Source organism: Macrotis lagotis, chromosome 8 (assembly GCF_037893015.1).
Source record: "Macrotis lagotis isolate mMagLag1 chromosome 8, bilby.v1.9.chrom.fasta, whole genome shotgun sequence".
Taxonomy (NCBI): Eukaryota; Metazoa; Chordata; class Mammalia; order Peramelemorphia; family Peramelidae; genus Macrotis; species Macrotis lagotis.
This window is the reverse complement of record NC_133665.1, coordinates 104,002,726-104,029,864: the sequence shown is the minus strand read 5'-3', so window position 1 is coordinate 104,029,864 and position 27,139 is coordinate 104,002,726. Positions and strand designations below refer to the sequence as shown.

Below are 27,139 nucleotides of genomic sequence, written 5' to 3'. Positions count from 1 at the left end.
GATCTGGATACAGTTTTCCAGCAGTAGTCTGACTGGGGTAGAGAACGGTCTCTCACCTCCCTGTTCTTGAACCTTGAAGACTAAGAGCATATGAGTTTTTGGCTGCTATATCATGAGGTTGACTCATCCAGCTTTTGTTCATTAACTCCATGCCTCAGGCCCTTTTCACATTAGCTGCCCTCTAACCTGGTCTTTTTTTAAAAAAATAATTGTTTTTCTATTAACATAAAATTGTTTTTTCTCTCCTTAATTAAAAAGAAAACAAATATACATAATGAAAGCAAATAAGCATAATGAAATAGATTTATGCATTGACCACATCAAAAAAAAAATGTTAACCAGGTTTTCACTTTGTACTTGATTTTTTTCTAACTTATGTATGATCTTTGTAAAGCTTTTCCCCTAACTTTAGAATTATCCCCACTAAATTTAATTAATTTTAAATTCACTCCATCATTTCAATTTGTCAGTCTTTTTGGAGTTTGAATCTATCATTCAGCATACACTCATAAAATGTACTAGTATAGCTAGAACTATGTTTTTTCAACCAAATCAGTGATAACATTGAAAGGAACTAGAGAAAACCATCCAAGTTGCCTTGGTAAATTAATGGATATTCTGGCTAATTAATGAATGAATATTTTGCCAATTATGGATGGATCTGTCTAACTTAACCATTTTTCAACTCATTTCTCCCCATTCTGTGATAAAGTATGGTGATAGTTTGTCAAATGCTGGTGAAATTCAAGTGTTCTGTTTATAACTTTCCCCTAATTTTAATCCATTATTTCTGTCAAGAAAGGATTTAAAGTTAATTTGGCATGATTTATTCATAGTGAACTTATTCTGGGTCCCAATTAATCACTGCTTTCTTTTGTAAGTGCTGGACAATCAATTGTCAAATTCACTAGGGGATTTGGAAATTGAATTGGAGATGGATTTCTGCTCCCCATGCAGCATAACTCTTAGAGTCAGGACAACAGCTACCAATATATGGTCCTGTGATACCTTTATGTTATTTGTATTTGCATCTCTGCTCCTTGGCCCAGGGTCAGACACATGGTAAGCATGTCATAGATACTTGTTGCCTGTTCTCAAAGACAGATCTGCCTAGGATATAATTCATTTGGATCTGCTTTAACTTAGAGTAGGCAGCTCAATGGTTTCTTCTTATCTCATTCTCAAATACCTTGGATTTCAAACTCCTGTTTCACTATTTTAGTCCTATCCTTCCTCTGTCTGAATACAAAGCTCACTTGTGGCAGGGGAGAGAGGAAGACAAGTCAAATAATAATTATAGATATAGTTCTTCCCTTTCTTGGCCATTATCATCTTAGCTGCTACTGAGCAATAGTGCTATCCTTTGTGGGGGGGGGTGCCTTCCTCTTCCACCTAATGTAATTGCTCATCTCTCTGAGCCCAGGGTCCTGGGAGTAGAGTTCAAGAAGGCCAGAGTGTGAGAGACATGGTCTGGAAATGGCCATGAAGTGACCAATGAGTGCTTGGTCATTCAGTTTTTGCTTGGAAAACCTCTAGTTATAGGGAGTTCAGTACCTCCCAAAGGCATTTTATTAGAAGTCCATTCAACAAGCAGAAATAGACCTCCTTGAACTTTCCTTCTTCTTTCCCTTTCTTCACATCACCTTCCCTTTCATATTATCCTAGGACTGCTCTCTGGAGCCAAGAACAAACCTCTTCCTTACAGCAACTCTTCAAATATTTTAAACCATTGATCATGCTATAGGACAGCAATAAATGACATCACCTTCCTTATTATGACCCTTTTCAAAAGAAGTGATCAAGGGAATTCAATCCAAGATTGAAGGCCTAGGAATTCTTGGGGTGGAGTTAGTTTTAAAGCTGTGCTCCCAAATCTCTGCTGGATATGAGGTGTCCCTGGATTCATCTTCCTCCGAGGTTTTGGGTTTGGGGCAGGGAGAGGCTTACAGTAACCCTTCTGAGGCTACTTAGAGAAGTTTCCTATTCTGTCCCTACAACTCTCCAGAACATCTGCTCCTTGAACTTGGTGCCAGAGAGGGTAGGGGGAGGGGGAAGTACTTCCCTTCAGGTTCCATAGATGACTAGGGCCACAGGGGGTACCAGATGTCTCAGCCTCTGAGGTCAAGCTCCCAGGACCTCTACAGAGCCCAGCCCCAGGGTACTGACGCACCAAGACTTTGGGTTGGCATCAGAATGTTCAGTATCAGGGCTGGGGAACAGCTGGCAGCCAGGACTCCAGTTAGCACAAGCATCAGTGAGCCCTGGTTGGATGAAGGATCGAGACTTGTGGTCTAGGACTGGAGACCGGGTTGGGTCTGAGGACAGCGGTCTTAAGTGTTTGAAAAGCAGTCATAGGAATGAGGAATTCAGTTTGTGCAGGCCTAATTAGGAGAAGTAGATTTCAGCACTAAATAAAATTTCCCACAATGAGAATTGTCCAGCAGTAGAATGGAATGCCTTGGGAACCAGTCTTCTACTGGCTGCCAAACGATCACTTGTCAGGAATACTGTAGAGGAGGTTCCTGCTTGCTCAAGTTCCATTTGTTTTTGAGGTTCTGTGATTCTGGGGTAGGGCTCTGAACTCAGACCTTGCTTTGGCCCTTCTATGCAGCCAGGAAGAGTAGGGACTGAGTTTATAATAAATAAAATGTTCATAGTTTTATATATATACATATATATGTATATATATAAAACTATCTCTTTCCTTCTCATACTTTGGCACTGCAAAAGAAAGCTGGGGGAGGGGAAGGAGCTGGTAGCCAATTCAGCAGAAGTAACTCCACTCCCACTTTAGCCCCCCCCCCACCTGCCTAACATCATCATCCTTACCTCACCCCTGAGCAGGGGGAGAAAGAAGTAGGAATTGCCCTCCCCTGCTTTCTTGAGCCTGGATAGAATGGGTATTCCAAAATCCCCTTCTCAGACCACAGGGATTCCATGCCTCCATACCTGGCTCTCTGCCATCCCCTTACCCTTTTCCCTGAAGTTATGTGTGGGTCTAGAAGGTGTGGGCTTGAGGCCCAGGCTTAGGAAGGCACAGGGCAGGTGATGGCAGGCGGGGAGCAGCCATCTCCAGGTGGCAACCAGGCAGGTACTGACTCGTTTCTGAGGGGCTCCTTGGCAGTGAAGGCTCCAGTGGCATCCTAGGCTTCAGTGGCATCCCCAGCCCAACCTCTGTCCCCTAGAAACTGAGAATTCTAGGGGAACAGGGACCAGTCCTTCGACATCCTCTGTTCCCCCCCTCCCACGGGGAACCCAGAGTGGGCCCTTTGGCAGACATAAGCAGCTTCCCTTGGCATGAGTATCCCACCACTCCTTCCCCTAGTCTGGGAGGGGCAGTATTATGTAGTGGAAAAAGTATAGGAATTTGGAGTCAGAAGACTTGGGTTTGAAAGTGGTTCTGCTCCCTATTACCTACATTACCTAAGACAGGATAGGACCAATAGGATTGATTCAGTGCTTGAGACCAGCAGAGGAGGAGGCATAGATTTGGGGTTTTCAAGTCTAGATGACTGGGAGAATAGTTGGCATGGTGGATGGGTTTCCTGGAAGTAGGGATGTATAGGAAATAAACTGTTCAGTTATCGGTGCTAGTGGATCATCCAGAAGACGCCCAACAGGCAACTGGAGAAGCCTGGAGTGGAGCTTAGTGAGACACTGGGATTGAAGAGAGATTTGAATGTTTTAGGGCCAGAGCTAAAGATAGGAAAGTCAGGACAGACAATGAGGTGGAAAGAGCCTAGAGGCTATGAAAAAGGAGACCTAATCCTAGTCCCAGGTCTTCTAATAAACACACATACACACTTGATATATTTGTAAGATATATATATATATATATATATATATATATATATATATATATATGTGTGTGTGTGTGTGTGTGTGTATGTATAATTAATACACACATGTACATCACTTGTATGACATGCATCACATACATATAACTAAAATATGCTCTTTAAAGTTGGCAAAGTGCTTTATGCAATTCCTCTTATTTGATCCTCACAACAGTTCTGTGACATAGTTCTATTTTTATTTCCATTTTACAGAAAAGGATTGAGTATAAATGGTAAACCCATGGTCAGATAGCCAGCAAAAGGTCCAAGTAGAATTTTGACCCAGCCTGTTGGCTGAATGACCTTGGGCAAATGATTTCCTCTCAGTCTCAGTTTTTCTCTTTATAAAAGGAAAGGGTTTAGATTAGATGACCTCTCACTTCCCTATCCTCATAATGTTATCCAGATTCTGAAGCCCTCTTAGCTAGGCTCCAAGGACTCTTCTAGTTCTGATATCTATGAAATAAAGGGGAATAAGAGATGGAATTCTTAAAAATCTCTTCTGAAGACATGGAAGGATACAAAAATGGGCCTATGGCTGACCTGGAGAGTGGGACTAATGATTTGAAGTAGGATAGCCTGGGGCTCCCAGCACTGAAGTCCCTCCATATGTGCCACCACCCCCAGATGGGCTGCTTCTGGGGAGATTCCTTTGTAGTGAGCTGTCCCTGTGGGTGGTCCATTCTCTTTACATCTGGGAAGGGTGATTCCCTCACATACATACACACACTCCGTGAGAGGCACAGCTGGATGGCATCCTCTCTGTCTGGAAAGGTCCGAGGGTGACTGTGGGAGGGGAACTGTGTGCCAACACAGGAGGTTGTGTGTGGGTTTGTGTCCATTCACATCTGCAATTTTGTTCATGCATTTCTCTCATGCTGGCTCCTGAGAGTTCTGTCTTTCATGGGGGCTAGCACCCCAGGATCCCTGGCCCAGTTCTGCCATTGATTTCCCTCTCCATCTCAGGATGGGCAGACAGCCATAGGTCTGTCAGAGAAGGGTGGGTCTGCAGAATTGCCAGGTGTCCAAGGGTGGTTTCTAGACTATCCATGCCAACTCTTAAGGTGAGTCAGAGGTTCTTGTCTTGCTTAGAGCCTCAGTCTTCACTACCAGAGGATGGATGTACACTATTTCTCACTGGACTGAACTTCTAACTAGGAATCCTCCCTCCTCCCTCTCCCCCAGAGGCTTACCCCCTCCCCCTCCCTGTGTCTGAGAAAGGAAAAGGTTCCTTGTGCCCCAGGCCTTGTCTGCGGTTGCCTCTTGGTGACTAGGGGGAGGAAGGCCCTGGAGGTGAGTCACAGACAGCTGCAACCTTCTTCCCTCCTAAAACCATGCCATAAGATCCAACTGCCCAGCAGACTCTGGGACCCCTCCCGGTCCATCTGCCAGTGACCTAGTGCAGCCAAGCTCCCCTTCCCATGCCCTTCCTAAAATCATAGGTTTAAAACAAAAGGGACCTTAGAGACCATCTTGCCCAGAGGTCCAGAGAAGTAAATAGTAAGCACAAAAGCTGGAATTTGAATTCAGGACCTCAGAATCCAAATCTGTTCCTTTCCACTGGATCAGTTGGGAAAATGTCTTAATAGTAATTATTTAACTACACCTGGTATTTCTACAGTGATGTCTCCATTATACAGATGGGGAAACTGATGATCAGTGAAGCAGTCTTGGGTCAAGGGCCCCGAGTCTCCTGAAGAGTTGAATTGAAAAGGAGATAGGAGCGGGTCTAGTCTTCTCATTTAGTCAATTCGTAGTCTTAGGGACCCTGAAGTCTGTCTCCGGGGGGCTGATCATTGCCCAATTAGTGGATCGGGTATCAGGTAGGTTTCTCTTGTTTTGGAGATGAGGGTGAGAATGGGTAAGCATCTCAGAGGAGCGAGAGCTCCGACCTGGCGGAGAGTTGGGGGAAAGGGGAAGAAAATCAAGGGAAACTTCTTGGAGGCGGTGGGGTTTAAACAGATCTTGGATACTTGTGAGGGAAGGGATCCTAGCATCTGGAAGAGACTAAATTTAGAGTGTCTCCTAGGCGGACCCCGCAGCTGATGCAGGGAAAGTGCGTTTCCAGAGGGGATTCATGCCAGCTTAAGCCCCCTCCCCCCCAGACTGCGAAGCTAGGATTCGAACCTAGGTGCCCCTGGCCCTCGTCCCCCACCTCCCCAGTCCGAGTCTCTCTCTAGTCCAGGGTGGAGTCGGAAGTAGAGAGAATTTGGGGACGGGGGGAGCGCAGGCGGGGCGCCGCATTCCTCATCTCCATCTCTGGCTGCGCAGTGGCAAGTTTCTGGCCCGGTCCGGAGTGGAGATGGGGGGGCGTGAGGCCTGCGGGCTGGGGAGGGGAGCCTCGGGCCCCGTTTTCGGGACACTTAGAGACCTTCCCCTGCCCAGGCCGGCCCGGGGCGGGAAGGGGTGTGCGGAGGGGGCACCCCAACCCCTCCCCGGCCGAGGACGGGATTTGTCCGAGGGGAGGAGCGGGGCGGTCCCGGGCCGGGGGCCGGCCTGCTGGGCCCGCCCGGCTCCTCCCCGCCCGGGACCGCCCCGCGGGATCTCGGGGACTTTTCTCTAGCGGAGACGGGCGGCGGGGGCAGCCGCAGGACGGAGCTGGCCCTGCCGAGTCCGGACGGATGGACAGCTCCAGGTAACAGCCCGGCCTCGGGGGTGGGGGCGGACCGGAGAGTGGAGCGCAGGTGCCCCCTCTTTAGTCCCCGGCGGCTGCCCGGGATCTGATTGCGGGGTGTTCGGGCTGCTCACCCCGCTAGCTCCCCTTCCTCCCGAGACCTGCCCCTCTCCTCTCCACCCCCCATTCCCCCACCGGTGATCCTCCTGGAGAAGCTGCTCCCAGGGAGACCCCCGGGAAACTTCCTCAGAGAAAGAGACCTTTTCAGAGCAGGACCCACGCAGAGTGAGAGATCCTGGCGAGCCCTCCCCTCTTAGAAATCCCCCCTCTCCCTCAGTCAGAAAGAACCCCCAGAAGCCTGTCCCCACCTCCTTATCGTTCATTTGTTTCTCCCTCCCAACCTCCTCCTCCCGCTTCAAGAAAATCCCTAACTCTGTGGCCTGCGTCGGATGGACACTCAGGGGTCTGGCCCACATCCTCTCTGCCTCATCCCCGTGATGCTGGCTCCCCCGGGGTGGGAACCCCTCTCCCAGATCTCTTGCTGGAGATCCGAGGGAGGGATGATGAACTGTGCCACTACCTGTCCCCCCTTCCCTCCCACGTCAGACAGACCAGATGTGATGGGCATGCTCTCGGTATGCTTAGAGCCTCAAGAGCTGGAAGGGGTTCTAGGGGCCATGTAGCTTCATCCCTCCATTTCATAGAAGCAGAAAGTGGAGGCCAGGACAGGATGGGAACAGGACCAGCTCCCGGGGAAGGTCTGCTACAAAGCACTCTGACCCCTCTGCTATAATGTTGCCTCCCCAGGATAAAACTTTGGTTCCTGCTCACTGCTGGGGTCATAGGAACCCTGTTGGTGTCAGTGAAAGCACAGGGGGAGAGAGGTCGAGGTAGGTACAGATTTCCACACCCTGTTTCCCCAAACCTGAGTTCCCAAGTTCCCCTCAGATCAAAATACCCCTAACCCTTTCTTGGACTTGAGGCTCCTCAAAGTCTGCCTTCCCCACAGGCCTGGGAGGAGGAGAGGGATCCACCCCCAAACATGCAGCTACAGCCCAGCCCCAGCCCCGGGTCCCTGTTTTAATCTGTGCCATATTTAGGTCCTGATTATATATTTTATATATATTTGTGTCTGTGTCTGTGCTTGTACATTTATGACTATAAATACACACACACACACAAACATACACACACACACACACACACACACACACACACATATAAGCTGATGGATCCATTTCTTTGGGCTAGACCTTAAATGGTAGCAACTGGATGGAAAAGGGGAGAAAATGACACCAATAAAGGAATAACATCAAGTATCTTCCTACCTAGGACCTGTGAACCCTATGTTTTCTTACTTCCTCCCTATCCTGCACTTGCTGTGATTCATGTCTTTCCAAAGTCTGGGATCCATGTTCCTTCATGTGTTCTTCCATGATCCATGGCTCCCACTGACCCAGATTCACTATATCCTGTGTTCCTGGATCTTGTGTCCCAAGTCCCCTGTTTTTCTCTGTTCCTCTTGGATCCCATGAGCTCACATCTGTCCCTGGTCATTGTCCATGTCCCACTTTCCCATGTCCCCTATGTTCTCAAAGCCACTGATGGTATCCCTCGAGTCCTGTAAGCTTATATTCCTACCCCTAGTGATCTGCTCCAACCTCTATGCTGCTGACATCGTCTTCCTGCTGGATGGATCCTCCTCCATTGGCCGAAACAACTTTCGTGAAGTCCGGGCCTTCATGGAAGGACTGGTGCTTCCCTTCGTCGAGGTCATAGGGGCTTCTGGTGTCCGTTTCAGTGTGGTGCAGTACAGTGATGACCCACGGTGAGCACTGGGCCATTTAGGATCTTCATAGATTCCCAGAACCTTCTACTGTTCCCCCAAGATCTCCTGGGACTCCTATGACTCTCAAAAAACTTATCTGACACTCCCAAAGACCCAAATCCATAGAGAATTTAGAGACTCCTAGAAAACTGCCTTCCTTGATGACTTCTTCCTTTTTTTCCTCTGCTCCCAAGGACTGAATTTGGCCTGGATGCCTATGGTTCTGGTAATGAAGTGATCCAAGCTGTGCGGGACCTCACCTACAAGGGAGGAAACACTCGAACTGGGGCTGGCTTCCGACATATTGCAGACCATATCTTTCTTCCTCAGCTTACCCGACCTGGTGTCTCCAAGGTGAGCCCTACCTGAGCCCCCAAGTTTTTACTTCCACTTTCTGTCCTAGGGTTCTGTACCTCTTAGAATTCCTTCCATACTCCCTAAACTGATCTTTCCCTGGCTCCTGACCCATCCTTCTTCCCTAAGCATCACAACATTGTATTTGTTGCCCATGTTCCCACTCTCAGCCCTTCCTTTCTCCTCATCTCCTGTTTTGACTTGACCCTGACTCTTGAACCTGGTTGGCACAACCTTGACAATCTGGCTTCTGACCTCATCACTTGACTGATATTCATCTCTTCAAAATGAACAACAATTCCTTAATTGACCAGTCTAAGAAGGTCTTTTTTCAAGCCTGATCCTCACTGGCCTTGATGTAACATTTGGCACTTGGCTACCCTTTCCTTTTGAAACTCTCTTCTCTCCAGGGCTTTGTGACACTGCTTTCTCACAATTCTCCCACCTGGTAACTTCAACTCCTTTGCAGGGTCATTATCTGTTATGTACCTATTTGTGGTCTATTCCAAACCTCTGTCCTGGGTCATTTTTCTCTCTCTACACTCCCTTACTTGATGGCCTCTGCAGCTTCCATAGGATGTTATCTTCTCTATGCAGATGATCTCTCTCTCCATCTGTCTAAATCCTTCCTTTCATCTCTCCTTCTCCCTCCCCCTCTAGCTCTATGTCTACTTTTCCAGAGACATATAGATCTATGGATCCTAGATCTATAAATCTAGTCTCAATCTCTTTCTTGAAATTCAGCCCCACATCATCTACTATTAGGTAGTTTCAATGGAATATACCATAGATATCTGAAACTCAATGTCTCTAAAACAGATTTCATCACTTTCCCCTCAAAGTCTTTCTCTTCTCAGCTTCACTATTTTTGTCATCATTGTTCCAGTTACTCAAGTTCAAGACTTCAGAGTTATCCCTGACCTCTTACTCTCTCTCACCTTCCATAGTCAATCTGTTGGAAGTCTTGCCAGTTCTGGCCCTACACCTCCCTTCCTAGTGGTGAGGAGGAGAGGACCCCTGGTGATGTAGGGAGTCTGTGTCTGCTCCACTCACATAGCCATGACCCCAATCCAGACCATCATTCTTTCTCTCCTGGATTAGGATAATACCCTCCTAATTGGTTTCCCTGCCTCCAGTTCATCCACTGATGCCAAAATAATTTTCCTAAATCACAAGTCTGACCATATCATTCTCCTCCCCAGGAAACTCCTGAGGTCCTCTATTATTGCTAGGATCCAATACAAACTTCTTTACCATCTGAAATCCTTTATGATCTGGCCCCAACTATTTCTTGCATTCTTTATTCAGCATCTTTTTGTTTCTGATCTTACCTGCCCTCCAGTTCTGGAATGCCCTCAGCCCACCTCTTAGAATTCTTGGATTCTTTTGAAACTCAGAGCTCAAGTGCCACATCAGGGATGGGGAACATTCTGTCTGTGTTCTTACATGACCTGAGAGATCATTTGTTCTGGCACTGCCATGGCGACTGCAGGCAGGACTTGAAATTCAATAAATCTAGTAACTTTTTGGGGGTGAATGAAATGTTTGACCAAATATAGAAGGCTGATTTTTAAATTGATAATTTTGTATGGCCCTCGACATTATATTGAAATGAGCTTTGTTAGAAAAGAGGTTTTCCACTTAGACTCTCTAAATACCAGTGCTGCCTTGCCAATGTTCTTATTTACACTTTGTATATATTTCTATTCATGACTCTGTGTTATCACTTCAATAGAATGTAAGCTCCATGAGAGCAGGTACTGTTTCATTTTGTCTTTGAATAGCTAGAGCCTAGTCTAGTGCCTGGCCAAAATAGTGGCTTAGTAAATGTTCATTGATTGATTATTCAGGATTTTGACTGGCCCCAACCTCTGTCTCTGGTCTACTCTGACTTCCAATCTTAACCCTGACTGACCTCACCCATTCTTGGCCTCATTAGCCTCTATATGCTGACTCTTGAATCCACAGCTATTTTTATTCCTTTATCTCTTACCCTGTCTACCTATGAATGTGACTACTTTCACCCCCTGCCTTGATCCCATTTGCCTCTGCTTCTAGGTCTGCATTCTTATCACTGATGGAAAGTCTCAGGACCAAGTTGAAGCTGCCGCTCAGAGGCTGAAGGGGCAAGGGGTGAAAGTGTTTGCAGTGGGTGAGTAGGGCCATAGGGAGTGTGGGGGGAATTGGGGAAGAGTTACAGGGCAGCTGAAGTGAAATTCTCCCTCTGGATGCCCTGTCCCCTCCCCTTCACAGGTATCAAGAATGCTGACCAGGGAGAACTTCGAAGGACTGCGTCCGAGCCCCCAGATGTCTTCTTCTACTTTGTCAATGACTTTAGCATCCTCAGCACCCTGTTGCCCCTCGTGTCCCGCCGGGTCTGCACCACCACAGGGGGCACCCCCCAGATCCTGCCCCGTGAGTGACCTTATCTGAGATCCCTCATGCTCTAAGACCTTCTCAGTTCCCCACTAAATTACCCAGGCATCCTTTCCTCTTTACCATCAGGATTACCCTCTTCTCCCTGCCCCAAAACACATTCTGCATTACTCTTAAATGTAGAGAGGCTTTGTGTGAGAATCAGGAAGGGACCTAGGCTTCATGACTTCACCTTGAATGTCAACAAGTATTATTTTTCAGTGGGCTTGTTCAGTCTTGGGGAGGTACACAAGCTAGATTAGATATACACTGACCATCTGGCAGGGAGATGATCCCCAAACATAAGATCTATAGTATAGAATACCACAGGAATGTTACATCCCATACTTGAGACTCTAGTCTTGATTCCTCACTTATAAAAGGAGAATGTTTACAATGCTCAACTCACAGGACTTGGAACGTGTATCTGTTCCTTAGGAATGTAGTATTTAATCTAGTAGGGACCTTTGAGAACATCATGTCCTTTTACAGATGAGGAAATAAAGTCCCAGAGAACAATGACTTAACCAAAGTCACACAGGTGGCCAAGTCACAAAGCTAGATTTAGTCCAGATCTCTGTCTTCAAATCCATCATTCTTTCTCCTTCTGGACCTATTTCCTCATTTGAGTTGAACTAGCATAGATTTTGCTCTCAACTATCCATGTGACCCTGGGAAAATTACTTAGCCTCTCAGGATTCAATTTTCTCATCTGTACAATAAGAGGGTTGGTTGAGGTGTCTAAGGTACTTTCCAGCTCTAGGTTGGTGATGTTTAAATGAAAGGTTAAGTTTTCAAGAATAGTTCAAAACTGGAGTGAGTAGGGCTCTGGGCTTCAAGTCATTTTTCTTGCATTCAAATCTGGTCTCAGACACTTACTAGCTTCATGACCTTGGACAAGTCACTTCAACCTATTTGCCTCAGTTTCTTCAACTGTAAAGTGATGGGTTCACAGATTGTTGAACACAACTGAAATGAATGAACAGCAATAACAATGATTTCAGGGGGCCAAGAGAGAAAGAAGAATATTCCAGACCCAAGGGACAGTTTTGATGAAGACAGAGAGGTAGGATTTTGAGGGTTGTGTACAATGAGTGATGAATAGTCCAGTCTTACCATGATATAGTATCTAGAGGTAAATAGTAAAAAGTAAGACTAGAAAAGGAAAATAGGGGCGGCTAGGTGGTGCAGTGGAGAAAGCACTGGCCTTGGAGTCAGGAGTACCTGGGTTCAAATCCAGTCTCAGACACTTAATAATCACCTAGCTGTGTAGCCTTGGGCAAGCCACTTAACCCCATTTGCCTTGCAAAAACCTAAAAAAAAAAAAGGAAAATAGAATCAGTGTGTAGAAGGTTTGAAATCCAGGTGGAAGAATAGGAACTTTATTCAAGAGTCTGTATGGAGCTACTGAAGATTTCTACGCAAAGTGACATGATCAGATCTTTGTGGTAGGACGATGGTTCAGGCAGCATGTGCAGGATGGATTGGAGACAGGGGTGGGAGAGGGGAGAGGAAAGGTCTTTACATTTGCATAGGTAGTAAGGAGGGCTTGTGTTGGGATGATGGGAGTAATGAGTAGAAAGGTGATAGATATGATAACAATAAGACTATAATGTTTGTCCATTTTTGAAGAAGACCATGACATCAAGGAGGTGATGCCATGACAAACACATGAATTGGTTTTGAGCAAGAGGTAGCTGTGCTAAGTTAGCAGCCTCACTTTCTCCACCAGAGCCAATTGAGTCCAGTGACCAGATATGAATCAATCCTGGATGTGAAGAAATCAGGGTTCAGTGACTTGTCCAAGGTCATACAGTGTCATGTCTGAGGCTGGATTTGAACTCCTGTCATCCTGACTCTAAGGCTAGTGCTCTATCCACTGTGCCACCTGGCTGCCCTCAGAGACTGGGTTACTCATTAGACATGAGTGGTGAGGAGAGAGAAGAACTAACATCAGGAACAGAGGGAACCTGACGAATCTCTGTCATAGGCAGAGATGGTGCGGTGAGAAGCAAACTTAGGGGGAAAGATAATGAACTCCATTTCAGATATGTTGGGTCTGAGGTACTTGTGAGATATCCTGGTAGGAAGTTGGTGATATTGGAAGTCCAGAACTCAAGTTTGGGAGCTGTCTACTTAGAGGCAGTAGCACAAGTCATGGGAAGGGAATGAAACTGTCAGTGGAGAGGAAGAGAGGAAAAAAGGGCAAGGACAGAATGTCACGGAAAGCTACCTTAGAGGTTGGGGAAAGGAAGGATGAGGAAACAGTGAAGGAGGCAGAGAAGAAGCAGTAAGACAGACAGGAAAACCAGGAGCTTATATAGAAACCAAGGAAAGAGAACATGCAGCAGGAAAATGGTGGCAGTAGAAAGATCAAGGATGATGATTGGAAAACAGGCCAAGGGTTCAGCAACTTCAGTCTTTGTTGACATTTGAAAGAGCACATTCAGAAAGGTTGAGGTCGCCAAAGCCAAGATACAGGGGCTTGAGGAAGGAGTGGTTACTGAGGTGGTGAAGGTAGTTGAAAAGTTTCTGGGAAGATGGACTGATTATTGGAGGAGAGTGGCAGGGTAAAGGAAAAGTTGTTTTTAGGACTGGAGAAGCCTAAATGGGAAGGAACCAGTGAAAAAGGTAGGGCTGAAGATGAAGTTGCCGATAAAAGATGTCCTCTCAAAATAGATATTCAAGAGATGGATGAGGCAGGGACGAATGGGACTGAGGGAATAGGGAGAGGGATTAGCTTTAGTGAGTAGTAGGGATACCTCTGGGAGGGAGGAGAGAGATGATGATGTTTAGAAGTAGAGATCTAGTTCTGGACAGTCAATCTGGGTGAATTCAGGTGAACCACTTTTGGGGACCTGTTTCTTTATCCTTATTTCCTTCTAAATTCTAACTCTTGAGATTTATGGTTTTCTAATTCTAGAATCTGGAGTGTAAGCAGTCCCTTCCAGATATTCCCATTGTTCACCACCCCCACCTCCCCCTAGAGGCAATCAAGATTAAATGACTTGGGGACTGCTAGGTGGTGCAGTGGATAAAGCACCAACCCTGGAGTCAGGAGTACCTGGGTTCAAATCTAGTCTCAGACACTTAATAATTACCTAGCCGTGTGGCCTTGGGCAAGCCACTTAACCCTGTTTGCCTTGCAAAAACCTAAAAAAAAAAGATTAAATGACTTTTTCCTGGCCTATAAAGCTAGCTTCAAGTGTCTGAGGCTGGATTTGAGCTCATTCCTCCTGAATCCAGGGTTCATGCTATATCCACATTGCCATCTAGTTGCCTCTATTCCCTATTGTTATACCCCTTTCTAACTTGCAGACCCTCCCTTTGGGTGTGAAAAAGGAAGTGTAATATAGTGAGTTAGGAGAGACAACTCTAATTTTCACTGACATTTTGTGACACCTTGGACAGTTGTCCTATAAAATGGACATCAAAATACCTGCACTGTGACCTATAAAGGAGATAAAGTGTTATAAAAATGGGAACTATTATTCTTACTCAATGACCACATTCCCACCTCGAGAACTCAGCTGTGTTTGTATTTTTAGTCCCTTATGCCCTTGGAAAAGTGAAGTTTGTCCCAATGTACGTCTCCAACTTTATTACACATTATTCATTTTGGTCATTCTATAATCCAGTCATCCTGAAGGCCACTCATTTCCCATCTCTGTTCCTCTGCATTAGCTATCTTCTGGTCTCACCTCTGCCTTATAGAATCCCTTGTCTCTTTTAAAATTCTGCTCAATCATTACCTTCTAGATGAAGCCTTTACTGATTACCTCAGCAGCTTAGTGCCCTTTCCCTCACCCCTGCCCCATCATCACCTTCTGGTTTATGTACACAAATGTATTTCCTATACCCCATAGAATGCAAGCTCTTTGAGGGCAGGGATTATTTCATTTTTGACTTTATATTCTTAGCACCTCCCACATAGTTGTAAATCCTTGTTGATTGACTTTGGTTCAGGAAAGAGACTGGAACTGGATATTTAGATTTGGGCGTCATTTGTATGATGACTCTGGGGTGATAGTTGAACCCATAGATAAAATCACCCGGAGAGTATAGAGAATGTCAGTGTACACAGGGCAGAGGCTTAGGGGTTGAGAAGAGGCTGGAGAACCAGTGAGGGAGACCAAGCAAGCAGGAAAAAAAGTTGGAGATGAGTGTCCCAGGAGAGAGCATTAAGAAAGATAAACAACAAAGAAAAATGTTGGAGGCCATGTAGGCGAGTCTTTTTAGGAGTGTGAAGAGGAGGCAGAGACTGGAGACTGGAGAGGATGGCAGAGTCAAGCAAATAGCCAGGGTGATCTCGGGGCTCTGTCTGCGGACCATCTCTGAACCACTTTCTCCCAGACTCCAAGGAATGGAGCTTCTGCCTGATCCAGGAGAGAAGGGCAGCATGATGAGGAACAGCACTGCATATGGAGTTATGAAAATTCAAATTCCCACTTATGAGTGTAGAATTTAGAGCAGAGATGGACCTCAGAAGGAGTCTAGTGTCATTTTGTAGATGAAGAAATGGAACTCTACTACAGTGATTGACTTTCCCAAGGCCACAGATCTGCTTCAGGTCCAGCTCTCTTCCCATCATAAATGCAGCTTCTTAGTCCTTTTGTTCTGAGTTTGAATGGCATCCTACTCCTTGATGTTGACCTCTGAGCACAGTCACTTTGGGGAATGGGTGAGGGGATTGTCTGCCATACTTCTCACAGATGGTGCCCTCTATCTCTCTGCAGCTGAGGGCCACCCCTCTGGTCCCCGAGATCTGGTTTTATCACAGGCAAGCAGTGACTCCCTCTTGGCTGAATGGACAGCAGCTAGTGGTCCTGTGATCAGCTACAAGGTCCAGTATGTCCCTCTCACTGGGCTAGGACAGCCTATTCCGGACCAGCGGCGGGAGGTGAGGAGCAAAGAGGAGTGAAGGCTTGGGAGCAACTGGGGACCTAAGGCAGCCAAACAGCCAACACTGAGTCCTGGGTTTCCTGGGGTAGGTGACTGTACCAGCAGGGGAGACACGTGTACGGCTGCAAGGTTTGCGGCCACAGACTGAATACCAGGTGACAGTGGTTGCCCAGTATGCCAACAGTGTTGGGGAGGCCGTGAGTAGGACTGCCCAGACCTGTGAGTGATATCTCTCATTGATTTCCTTTGGGGGTCTCCCAAGCTTAAGTCCTCCCTCACCTTTGACTGACTCCCATATTCTCCTTTATTCCCATAGCCTATATCTGCATGCTTTATCTAGAACTTCTCCCCAACCTCCAACCATGATCCTGGGGTTTCCTACTGGGCTGCTTAGCTTCTGATCTCACCCCTACAAGCCAGACCCAGGAGTGACCCTCTTGACATCCTGCCTTTGCCTCTTTCCTCTCTGAGTGGTCCTTCCCCCCCCTCACAGCTGCACTGGAAGGACCTATGATCTTCATCCAGAATGCCACAGCTCACTCTCTCCTCGTGGCCTGGAGGGCAATGGCTGGAGCCACTGGTTATCGAGTGACCTGGAGAAGTTTAGAGAGTAAGATGGGGGTATCAGGGAAACTGGGGGATCCCTGACATACTGTGTTATGAATATTCTCCTCCCTCCTGTCTCAGCTATGCCCTCTCCCTCTTACCTCTCATCCCCTTTTCCTCCATTGAGCATCTCCAAACTTCCCCCAGGTGGGGCCTCCCAGCAGCTGGACCTTGCCCAAGGACAATCATCTGCCCTTCTAAAGGGCTTGAGTCCAGACACAGAATACTCAGTGACCGTGACCCCTCTACATGGCCGGACACCAGGGACCTCCTCATCATTGACAGCCAGAACAGGTTAGGTCGGGAAGAGGTATCTATTATCAAGGTGAAGGGACTCTACTTTTGACTAGACCAGGAAGCCTTTGAGAGAAGAGGGGACCCAGACTTTGTTCACTGAGGTACTGAACCTTCCTGTGTCCTTGGCCAGAGCTGGACATCATTCAGAACTTACAGACAGTCATCTTGGGCCCCACATCTATCCACGTTTTTTGGACCCACATCCCTGAGGCCCAGGGCTACAGGCTGGAGTGGAGGCCAGTAAGAGGTTAGTGAGGGACTGTGGTGGGTGATGAGGGGGGGAGTCTGGGCTTGGACCATAAGCTTCTTTGAGAGAGAGCAAATAGGGAACCACTATCTGAGGAGGTGTTCAGGCCTGTGACCTCCCCTCCCCTCCACTCCCCCTGGTCAGGCTCAGAGCCAACACAGTCAGTGGTGCTGTCCACGGATGTGACCAGTTACCAGCTTCAGGGGCTGCAGCCTGGAACCGAGTACCGACTAACACTCTATACTCTCTATGAGGGACGTGAAGTTGCCACGCCTGCCACCATCTCTCAAACGGGTGAGCTTGGTGAACTGGGGAAGGGCTTGGGTAGGGGCAAGGAGAGGTTCAGGGGGCACCCAGGGTGAGGACCCAGCAAGGATGGGCCCAGTGTGGGGGCAGTGATGCCCATATTAGGGAAAGTTCTTTATTGGACTCAGAGAATGACTTGAGTAGGGGCAGGGAGAGACCCTGGGGAGACCCAGGGTGAGGGACCCAGCAAGGAGGGGCCCAGTGTGGGGGGCAGTGGTGCTTCTATTTTGGAAGGTTCTTATTAGGTGGAAGGTTTGCCCTCCAGGGGTGCTAGAACTTCAGGTCTCTGGTGAAGGATGAGGGGCTCTGTCAATGCTAGAGGCTTGGGGTGGAGGTGTCTTTCACCAAGAAGTGGGTCCATTGGCAAGGGCTCTGGATTTCAAGACTTCCCCAATCTCACCTAGTGCTGGAACCAACCCCTGGCCAAGTGTCTGATCTACGAGTAGCTGAAACATCCCTGTCCAGGAGACTGGCCAAGGTGGTCTGGAGTGCTGTGCCTGGGGCCTCTGGCTACCGTTTTGTGGTACGCAACACACAAGGTAAGTGGCGACTGTCATTGTCCGCTTCCTTGGGGCGTACCCAGCCTCTCCATAGCCAGTGGTCTCCCTCCAAGGCCCACCTTCTTTCCACTGACCCTCACCCTGCAGGAAGCTGTCTCAGCATGAATGCTTGCTGATCCTCATTTGTTCTGTCCCTATTGGTATCTTTCTTTGTCCATATTTTGACGGTCTCTGTCCCCTTGTCCCTGTATCTGTGCCTTACTTCTTCTGATCCTCTAGATGGCTCCGAGAAGTCCCAGAGGCTTTCCGCTGACCAGACAAGTTTTGAGCTGGACAGAGTCCAGCCTGGTGTGAGCTATGTGGTGCGTGTGTCAGCCTTGGCAGGGAACCGAGAAGGCATCCCTGGCATCCTCACTATTCGGCTCGGTGAGGCTTTGCTCTACTGGAGGCCAGAACTCCAGGGGTGGCTATGTCTCTGGTGGTGGGGTGAAGGACTCAATCATTTCTGGAGGCTTGGGATGGGGGTTGACTATCACTGTGAAGTGGACACAAGGGAAGCAGTGACCATTGCGTAAGGGTAGATTGATGTGGGAGGGAGTGCCTCAGTTCAATCTTTGTCCTGCTCATACAGATCCAGAGCCCTTGCCCAGAGTCCCCAGACTTCGAGTGGTAGCATCAGAACCAGGCCGGGTCCAGGTGTCCTGGGGAGCAGTGCCGGGAGCTAGTGGTTACCGGCTAAGCTGGAGAATGAGAGATGGTTAGTTGGGAAGAATCAGTGGGGGCTCAAGGGCAGGGCTGGGTGGGGCACTGGTTCAGATGAAGAGGGCTGGGGAGGAAGAGAGGGAGGATCTTGATCAGGATGGGTAAAAGGAAGGAAGACCAAAGCTATTTTAGGGGGTCATGGGGTGGGAGAAGTTGATCAGAATATAAGGGTCAGGATCTTTAAGTGGATTCATCACTCTTGGAATCCAGGCCAAGAGTTTTCCAAGACTCTACCAGAAGATACCATATCCTCTGACATTGGGGGACTACGGCCAGGGACCACTTACCAAATTTCAGTGTCTGCCCTACGGGGTGCTGAGCAGGGTCCCCCCTCAGTTATCAACATCCTCACAGGTGAGACCCTGACCCCCTCCTCCTGGACTCTTTCTCCTAACCTCTCTCAGGCAGATCTTTCCCATTTAAAACTCCTCTTGTATTTCCCCTGGCTTCTTCCCAAGACCCCCTTCTCTTTTTGCTACCACTAATGCCTTCCCCCAGACTCCCCATTCTATCCCATCGTCTCCCCCAGATGCCCCATTCCTCCTCATTGTCTCTCCCAGATACGCCATTCCATCTCATTGTTTCTCCCAGACATACCATCACACCTTATTGTCTCCCCCCAACTTCCCATTCCACCTCATTGTCTCTCCAGACTCTCCAGGATCCGTGGCTGGTCTTCGTGTGACTCAGGCTGGGAGCTCCTCTGTCAGGATCGCCTGGACGGGTGTCCCAGGAGCCACCAATTATAGGATCTCTTGGCATTCAGGCAGAGGTGCAGGTTTTGGGGGGCAGGAACCATTGGGCCTTGTCTTTGTAGGACAGTGTTTATTGGGGTTACTGTGATGGAGGTTATGCAGACAGCATGGAGATCCCTGTCTTGCCCCATCAATGTGAAGGCTCTCATTGTCTGAGGATGGGAGGAGATCATTTTTTTTAAGGAGAGAATTCCGTGGACAGCTGGGGTGAGAGGGATGCTGTCCGTCTGGCAGTCACTAGCACTGATGGAAAGCACGGTTGGTTTCCCAGGGCCAGAACAATCCCAGCTAGTCCCTGGGGAAGCTTCGACAGCCAAAATCGATGGGTTGGTGCCAAACACAGACTACACGGTGAGAGTGACCGCCCTGGTGGGCAGCCTGGAAGGGGCAGCTGCTTCTGTGTCTGTGAGGACCAGTAAGTTGTCTCCAGTCTATCCGAACCCGACCAGTCACCTCCTCAACTGGTCCTTTTCCATGACTGATTGCTTATGCCCCATCTCAGACTGGTCACTGGTGAACTGGTTATCCAGATCAGGCCTGGTTAAAAGTCCCTAGTTAAGCCAGGTCCCCTCTGGAACTGTCTCCTTTCTGGATCCACCATGGTCTGAGGTGCGGCGGCCGCTTTGTGATCCAGGTCCCTCGTCCCCAGGTGCGGAGCCTGTAGGTGCTGTGTCCAGGCTGCAGATCCTCGACTCGTCCAGTGATGTTGTCCGAGTCACCTGGGTGGGGGTCCCTGGGGCCACCTCCTACAGGCTGGTGTGGGGCAGAAGAGACGGTAAGCCTCCTGCCCTGAGACCCTGGCCCCCGGCACCCCCGACTCTCGCTCATTTCAGCCCCCCAGCAGCCTGGGGGACCCTGGGATCCCCAGCTCCCCCATAAGTTACGAGGAGCGTCTGACTTCCCTGGCTCTGTGGCTAATCGTCCTTCCCTTGCGTCCACGTCACCCGCCCCCCATGCCTGTGCTTGTCCCCCCAGGCGGCCCGGAGAGTAGCCGGATGCTCCCAGGAGACACGGACTCGGCTGAGATCGGGGGCCTGGAGGGAGGCATCAGCTACACAGTCCGGGTGACTGCGCTCATAGGGAACCGCGAGGGGGCGCCCGTGAGCCTCACAGTGACCACCCGTACGGCCGGGAGCGCTCCCGGAGGGGGCGGGCCTTGGGGGCGGGGGCGGGGCGGGGGCGGGGCCGCAGGCCTGACCCCGCCCTCTCCCCGCAGCGCCCGTGACCCCGGCGGCCCCAGGCTCGCTCCGGCTGCTGCACAGCGACCAGCGCGCGCTGCGCCTGGCCTGGGACCCCGCGCCCGGGGCCGGCGGCTTCCGGCTCCGCTGGCGGCCCGAAGGTGAGGGCCGGGCCCCGCCCCCCCACCGCAGGCCCCGCCCCCGCCCCGCCCCCCGCCCCGGACCCGCGCTCGCCTTCTCCCTCCCGCTGCGCCCCGCCTCTCCCCAGTCCCGGTCTGTCACGTTTCCGTGTCCCTCACTGTTGTCCTCCGTGGGCGCGGGGCGCGGGGCGCGGGGCGCGGGGCGCGGGGCGCTTGCCCTGATTCCTCCCCGCCGCTCCCCGCCTTGTCTTCCAGGAGGCCCAGAGCAGTCCAAGGTCCTGGGCCCAGGCGTCAGCCACCACGACCTGGTGGGCTTGGAGCCGGGCACGCTGTACCGTGTGACCCTCACCGCCCTGGGGCCCTCTGGATCCGGGGAGAGCGCGCCAGCGGCCCTGTCTGCCCGCACCGGTGAGGGCCCTCCCCAAAGCGGGGCCCCCTCCCCAGACCGCCGCCCCTTCCTTCCCCCTTTGGAGCCGCGCCAGCCTGTGTCTCCCCTTGACCCAAACACTGCGCCGCGGCAGAAGGGTGCGCAGCGGGGAGCCCCGAACCCTGGGCTCGGGCCCCACTTCTCCTCTAGACCAGAGGCAATGTCACGTCTCTGGCCCTCGGTGCGGGTGTGATCCCTGGGGTCATCCCCTTTCTTCCCTTTCCCTCTCCCCTCTCCTTTTCCCTAATGAGGTTTCTCCAGAACATTTATCCCCTCCCCTCATTCTCTCCCACCTCCCTCCATCCCGCATCCTTGCTCTCTCCCAAGCCCCTCTCCCCCCTTCGGAGACGCCCTCCCCAACTCCATTCACCCCCCATGACCTCATGCGCTGACTCCCGGCCCCGTCCACAGAACTCCCCTCCCTCCTTACCCCTGACCTTCGCATCCTGGAGACCTCCATGGATTCGGTGACGTTGGCCTGGACGCCGGTACCAGGAACGTCCAGCTACGTCCTGTCTTGGAGACCCGTTCCAGGATCTGGTCACTGTAAGAGGGCCTGACGGTGGACAGGCTGGAGGGACTCGTCGGTGTTGGTGCGGGGACCTGAGACTTAGCCCCCCCCCCCCCCAACACAGGGTTGGGACATTAGATACTTGGGGAGCATGCTCTCCCTCGGAAGTCTCCAGCTCCTTTATGAGAGACAGCTCCAGGGCTGTTTGTGGAATGTGGGTATCCTAAGGACATCTGGGCCATCTGTAAACTGGGAATACCGGATGTGTATCTGAAATTTTATGAGGAGGCCTTAAAGGCCTAGGGGAATCCTTGGGGGGGGGGGGGCTGTCTGATGGCAAGAGAACATTGTATGCTGGTGGAGGAGGATGCTCCTCATACTTAATCTTTCTTATATCTCCTCTTTGCTTTCCACCTTGGTAGCTGCCCCTGGGTCCCAGAAGACACTTTCAGGCTCCTTGAGCTCCTATAGAGTACCAGGGCTGGAACCTGGCATCTCCTACACCTTTTCCTTAACACCAGTCCAAGGGAACAGCCGAGGTCCTGAGGTTTCAGTCACTCAACACCCTGGTAAAGAGGTCATAGGGCAAGCATTTGGAGTGGGTATGGAGCTGGGGGGAGATGGGTGGAGGACAGATCTACTGGGTATCAGTGACCAGTGAGATGCAAAACAGAGTGATGTCAAGAGCTGGGGGAGCCAGGTCTGCTAGATACGGGTGGTGGGTGACACCAGGAGGATCTGGCAATCATGGGAAACATGGTGACGATACCCTCTGGGACACTTTCTCCCCTCCCCTGTCTGCAGGGTGCACACATGGCAAGGCAGATGTTGTGTTCCTTATCCATGCCACTAAGGACAACGAACATCACTCAGGTGTGGTGAAGTCTGCCCTCAGCCGCCTGATGTCTGCCCTGGGGCCTCTTGGGCCCGATGCTATGCAGGTATTTTCTTGTCCTCTGCCCCAGCCTCAGGAGACTTCTTTCCTACTGCTGCTACTCAGGATGCCAAAGGCAGAAGTTTCACCTGTAGAGAGATCCTACAATTGGATGCTTGCCCCCCTTTTTTTTAACATTGTTTTTTTTTTTGTTGTTTTTTGCAAGGCAATGGGGTTAAGTGACTTGCCCAAGATCACACAGCTAGGTGTCTGAGGCTGAATTTGAACTCAGGTCTTCTTAACTCCAGGGCTGGTGCTCTATACACTGCACTACCTAGCTGCCCCTGCTTGCCCCCTTTCTGACTTCTCTCCCTTTTCAGTAATTCCTCCTTTCCCCCTATATTCAGCTCATTCTATTCTCTTCAATTCTTAGTTTTATAATTATACAATAAAGACATTAGGTCTAGGAGGGATCTTCTAGAGATCACATCTATTCTCCTTGTGTTAGAAATAGAGAAACTGAGACACTGTGTGTGCAAGTGGCTTCTCCATAGTCACACAGCTAGGGAGTGGTGGATGTGGGAGCCCAGACCTCCTGACTCCCAGGCTAAGGCTCTTTCCATTACCTCATAGCACCTTTATTGATCAGACTCCATCCAGTAGCATTCATTTATAAGTACACTCTAACATCGTTTAGGTAACTGCAGGTCAGTGAACCCTGGTTCTAGTTCTAGACCTGCCTTTTACTAGTCATGTTGGCTTGTTTCTGTCTTTTCCTAAATCTTAGTCTCTTCATCTGTAAAGCAGTGTTCTCTAAAATTCCATCTAGTCCTAAGATCCAATGGTCCTCTAAATCTACAATTTTGTTATGATTTAAAACTCAAACAGTTCCCTATTGTCAATCCCCTTTCTATTTACAAGGGCCTGACTGGCCTTACTGTTTAGATTACAGACACTAATTGGATTTTTGGACCTAGACTGAATTCTTGTATTCTCACCTTTGGTTCTTGGAAATGGTGGGATTTCTTCCTAACTGGACCCCTTTTCAAATAAGCATTTATTGTCAAAGGAGATAATATTTATAAAGTACTTATCATAGTGACTGGCATACAGTTGGCACTTAATAAATACTTATTTCCTTCCTTTCATTCTTTCAACTAGCATTCATCAGAATCTCTTTCTACTCCCTCGAGGACACAAATGAATTTCTTAGTTTGGTGAACTTGGACTATCTAATTAACATCCTTGTGACTTTATCATCCTATGTTTTTCTTTTTTCTTTTTTTTAGGTTTTTTTTTTTTTTGCTAGGCAATTGGGTTAAGTGGCTTGCCCAAGGCCATACAGCTAGGTCATTATTAAGTGTCTGAGGCTGGATTTGAACTCGGGTACTCCTGACTCCAGGGCTGGTGCTCTATCCACTGTGCCACCTAGCTGCCCTCCCATCCTATGTTTTTCTGATAGCATCTTGAGTTCAGCATCTCCCCAGATTATTTACCTTCCTCATACCCCAGGGAGGGTGAATTCCTTCTGGGGTGGTCTTGAGCACACAGCTCTGGAGTGCTACCTTCCATCTCAATCAGCATATGCTACTGGGATCTCTTCCAGCTCCTTTCTTTCTAAAAGGCCCCTCCCCCTCATCCCCCACCTAATAGCTGTTCCACCAGAAAGACCCATCTCCAGTTCTCATCCCAAGCCAATGTCTTTTCTCTGGGTCTACTGAGGACTATCATTCAACAATTTACTTTTTAACATTTTTTTACAAGGCTTGCCCAAGGTCACACAGCTAGCTAATTCTCAAGTGTCTGAGGTCACACTTGAACTCAGGTCCTCCTGACTTCAGGGCTGTTGCTCTATCCACTGCACCACCTAGCTGCCCCCATTCAATAGTTTATTAAAAATGCTGTTATTTATCACCTGCTATTAATGGCTATCTGTTCTGGGCTCTGGACTTCAGTTTAATGGATGGATAATGCACAAACACCAGTAGCTAGAATACCCAACATTCTCTCCATCAGAAAGGTGTAAACAGATGCTAATTGATGTTTAGGTTTGAATGGAGGGTGATTCTTACCAGAGGGATCAGGGAAGACAGGAAGTGGTGGTGGACTTCGGAATTAAGCTTTCAAGGTTGGATTGGAACACCTATAATGAATTACAAGATATTCCCAGACTTCCATCTCAGCTCTCAAACCTCCTCCCTTGCAGGTTGGGCTTATGACCTACAGTCATCGAGCCACCCCCTTGGCCCCCCTGAATGGCTCCTATGATCTAAACTCCATGCTTCAGCGGATCCAGGACATTCCCTACAGAGATCCAAGTGGGAACAACCTTGGTGAGGGACTAGGCCAGAATGGGATGACACAATTCAAGTCACTGCCCAGGCTCTGTCTCCTGGGTTCTCTGGCTCTCTGGGGTTGGTTTGTGGGCTTGCCATCTGTCCCCAAGCATCCAGATTTAGTGGCTGAGAAAGGGATAGTCCTGGGGCAGACAGAGTTAGGAATTCTCTCTTTAGGGCCCAGCCTCCAAGTGCTCTTTCCCTTTAGGAGCTGCCATCTCTATGGCATATAGGTACCAGTTGGCCCCTGGCAGCAAAGGACGTCGTGCTCATGTACCCGGCTTGCTGGTGGTGGTGGTGGATAGTCCTTCTGGGGATGATGTCATCAGTCCTGCTCGAGAGGTTCAAGCTGCAGGTGAGTTGGTTTGTGGGGATAACACAATTTTAAGTGTTAGGGGGAAGCAGAGTTCCCATTTTAGGGAAAATCTTAGTCTGAGGGAAAGATATGGCATCTACGTGTGGGGGCCCCACAGTCTGAGCAATGCTTCTGGCAGGGATCTCTGTGCTTGCATTGGGCATGCCTGGGGCTCAACCAGAGCAACTGAGGCGACTAGTGTCCAGTGTGGATCCTCCTCCTGTCTTTATTGCTGTGGACAATGCCCGTGGCCTGGAGCAGGCAGTTGGTGGTCTGGCCACTGCTCTTTGCCATGCATCCTCTGGCACCCAGGTGAGAGATGCATGGGTAGACAGCCTGAGGGGACCTAGAACTCCAAGGATGGGTTTGGGAAGGACACTCAGGGTGGGGGGGGGGGAACTCAAGCTGCTTAGACTTCAAGGAGACTTTGTTTGTGTTTATAGCTGAGGCCTACACCCTGTCCATCACAATGTCCGAAGGTGAGTATCCAGGGGTTCTTGGATAGGGAGAAGGGAAGAAGGGAAACTGAGAGATGGTACTTGGATCTGACCACCTTTGTCTCTGCCCCATATATGTTCTCAGGGCCAGAAAGGGGAACCTGGAGAGACTGTGAGTAGAAGTTGAAGATAAGGGTGGGATAGAGCATGTTTATTTGCGAAGGTGGAGGAAAGTCAGAAGGGTCAGCAGTGGGGGAGAGGGAAGCAATTAGAATGACATTGAGAGACTCTGTGGATGGGAGTCGGGGTGAGATTCATGAGGTCTGTCTTGGGGAGGGTATGGTCAGTGGTTTGGGTCCCATTGTTCCTTTTCTCTTCCCAGGGCCAGAAAGGACAGATTGGCCCCCCTGGAGATCCGGTAACTGCCCCCCTCTTCATATTTTTCCTGTGTCTACTATACCCCATCTTCTTTAGCCCCCTCATCCCCCTCTCACTCACTCTCCTTTCTCTCAGGGCAGGAGTGGTCCCCCTGGGCCTCGGGGGTTTCCTGGAAGTGGCGAGAAGGGGGAGAGGGTGAGTAATGGCAATATGTAAGGAATGCCTACCTAGCATTCATGTCCCTCAGCTTAGGTTCCCAGTCATGCTCCCAATCCTGGGGACACCCTGATGAGACAGCCTCCCCCACTCTCTAGGTCTCATATCTTTACGCCTGGTATGTTCTTCAGACTGGTATAACTCTCCATCAAATGCCCATTTCTGTCTGTTGAGCTGAGAGCTGGATGAGTCCTTAGATCCTTGTCTTGATCAGAATAGCTAGTCTTTCACAAGATCCTCCTTACAATATTGCTGTTATTGTAAAAAGTGTTTCCTGGTTCTGCTTACTTCACTTTTGATGAGTTTATGTGTACATCTTCCCAAGTTTTTCTGAAAGCCCTTCCCCTGGTCATTTCTTAGACCATAATAGTATTCCATTTCATTCATGCACCACAACTTGTTGAACCATTCCCCTCTTGATGGGCAACCTTCAATTTCTGATTTTTTGCCACCACAAAAAGAACTGCTATAAATATTTTTGTACAAATAGGTTCTTTCAGTGTGTCTGTCTGTCTCTCTCTTTGATCTCTTTGGGATACACGCCTAGTAGTGGTATTACTGGTTGGACATATTCCAAATTGCTCTCCAGAATGGATCAGTTCACAATTCTACCAATAGTGCTTAGTGTCCCTTTCGCATTTGTCATCTTTGTTTTTTGTCATTATCCTTTTTGGTCATGTTTGTCAACCTGATAGATGTGAGGAAGTATCACAGAATTGTTTAGATTTGCATTTTTCTAATAATAACTTAGAACATTTCTTCAGATGACTATTGATAGCTTTGATTTTCTCTTCTGAAAGAGGAAACTGCCTTTTCATATCCTTTGACCATTTCTCCATTGGGGAATAGCTCTTATTTTCATAAA

At 49.1% G+C, this 27,139-nt stretch overlaps 1 protein-coding gene across 1 annotated transcript in view; it reads left to right on the top strand.

The window, feature by feature from the left end:
• Window positions 1-6,388: 6,388 nt before the first annotated feature.
• COL7A1 (collagen type VII alpha 1 chain) overlaps window positions 6,389-27,139 on the top strand; it is a 56,180-nt gene continuing 35,429 nt past the window's right edge. The window contains exons 1-32 of the mRNA XM_074197865.1: window positions 6,389-6,471; window positions 7,258-7,340; window positions 8,098-8,278; window positions 8,473-8,632; window positions 10,691-10,784; window positions 10,886-11,047; window positions 15,784-15,947; window positions 16,039-16,168; window positions 16,443-16,559; window positions 16,703-16,849; window positions 16,983-17,099; window positions 17,244-17,393; window positions 17,810-17,944; window positions 18,185-18,331; window positions 18,537-18,662; window positions 18,878-19,021; window positions 19,320-19,439; window positions 19,694-19,837; window positions 20,072-20,197; window positions 20,398-20,544; window positions 20,639-20,761; window positions 20,996-21,148; window positions 21,579-21,713; window positions 22,101-22,247; window positions 22,483-22,619; window positions 24,759-24,885; window positions 25,097-25,243; window positions 25,383-25,555; window positions 25,687-25,722; window positions 25,826-25,852; window positions 26,063-26,098; window positions 26,194-26,253. Coding sequence (XP_074053966.1) covers window positions 6,458-6,471; window positions 7,258-7,340; window positions 8,098-8,278; window positions 8,473-8,632; window positions 10,691-10,784; window positions 10,886-11,047; window positions 15,784-15,947; window positions 16,039-16,168; window positions 16,443-16,559; window positions 16,703-16,849; window positions 16,983-17,099; window positions 17,244-17,393; window positions 17,810-17,944; window positions 18,185-18,331; window positions 18,537-18,662; window positions 18,878-19,021; window positions 19,320-19,439; window positions 19,694-19,837; window positions 20,072-20,197; window positions 20,398-20,544; window positions 20,639-20,761; window positions 20,996-21,148; window positions 21,579-21,713; window positions 22,101-22,247; window positions 22,483-22,619; window positions 24,759-24,885; window positions 25,097-25,243; window positions 25,383-25,555; window positions 25,687-25,722; window positions 25,826-25,852; window positions 26,063-26,098; window positions 26,194-26,253 — 3,909 coding nt within the window. The 5' untranslated portion in view covers window positions 6,389-6,457. The remainder of the gene's footprint in view (window positions 6,472-7,257; window positions 7,341-8,097; window positions 8,279-8,472; window positions 8,633-10,690; window positions 10,785-10,885; window positions 11,048-15,783; window positions 15,948-16,038; window positions 16,169-16,442; window positions 16,560-16,702; window positions 16,850-16,982; window positions 17,100-17,243; window positions 17,394-17,809; window positions 17,945-18,184; window positions 18,332-18,536; window positions 18,663-18,877; window positions 19,022-19,319; window positions 19,440-19,693; window positions 19,838-20,071; window positions 20,198-20,397; window positions 20,545-20,638; window positions 20,762-20,995; window positions 21,149-21,578; window positions 21,714-22,100; window positions 22,248-22,482; window positions 22,620-24,758; window positions 24,886-25,096; window positions 25,244-25,382; window positions 25,556-25,686; window positions 25,723-25,825; window positions 25,853-26,062; window positions 26,099-26,193; window positions 26,254-27,139) is intronic.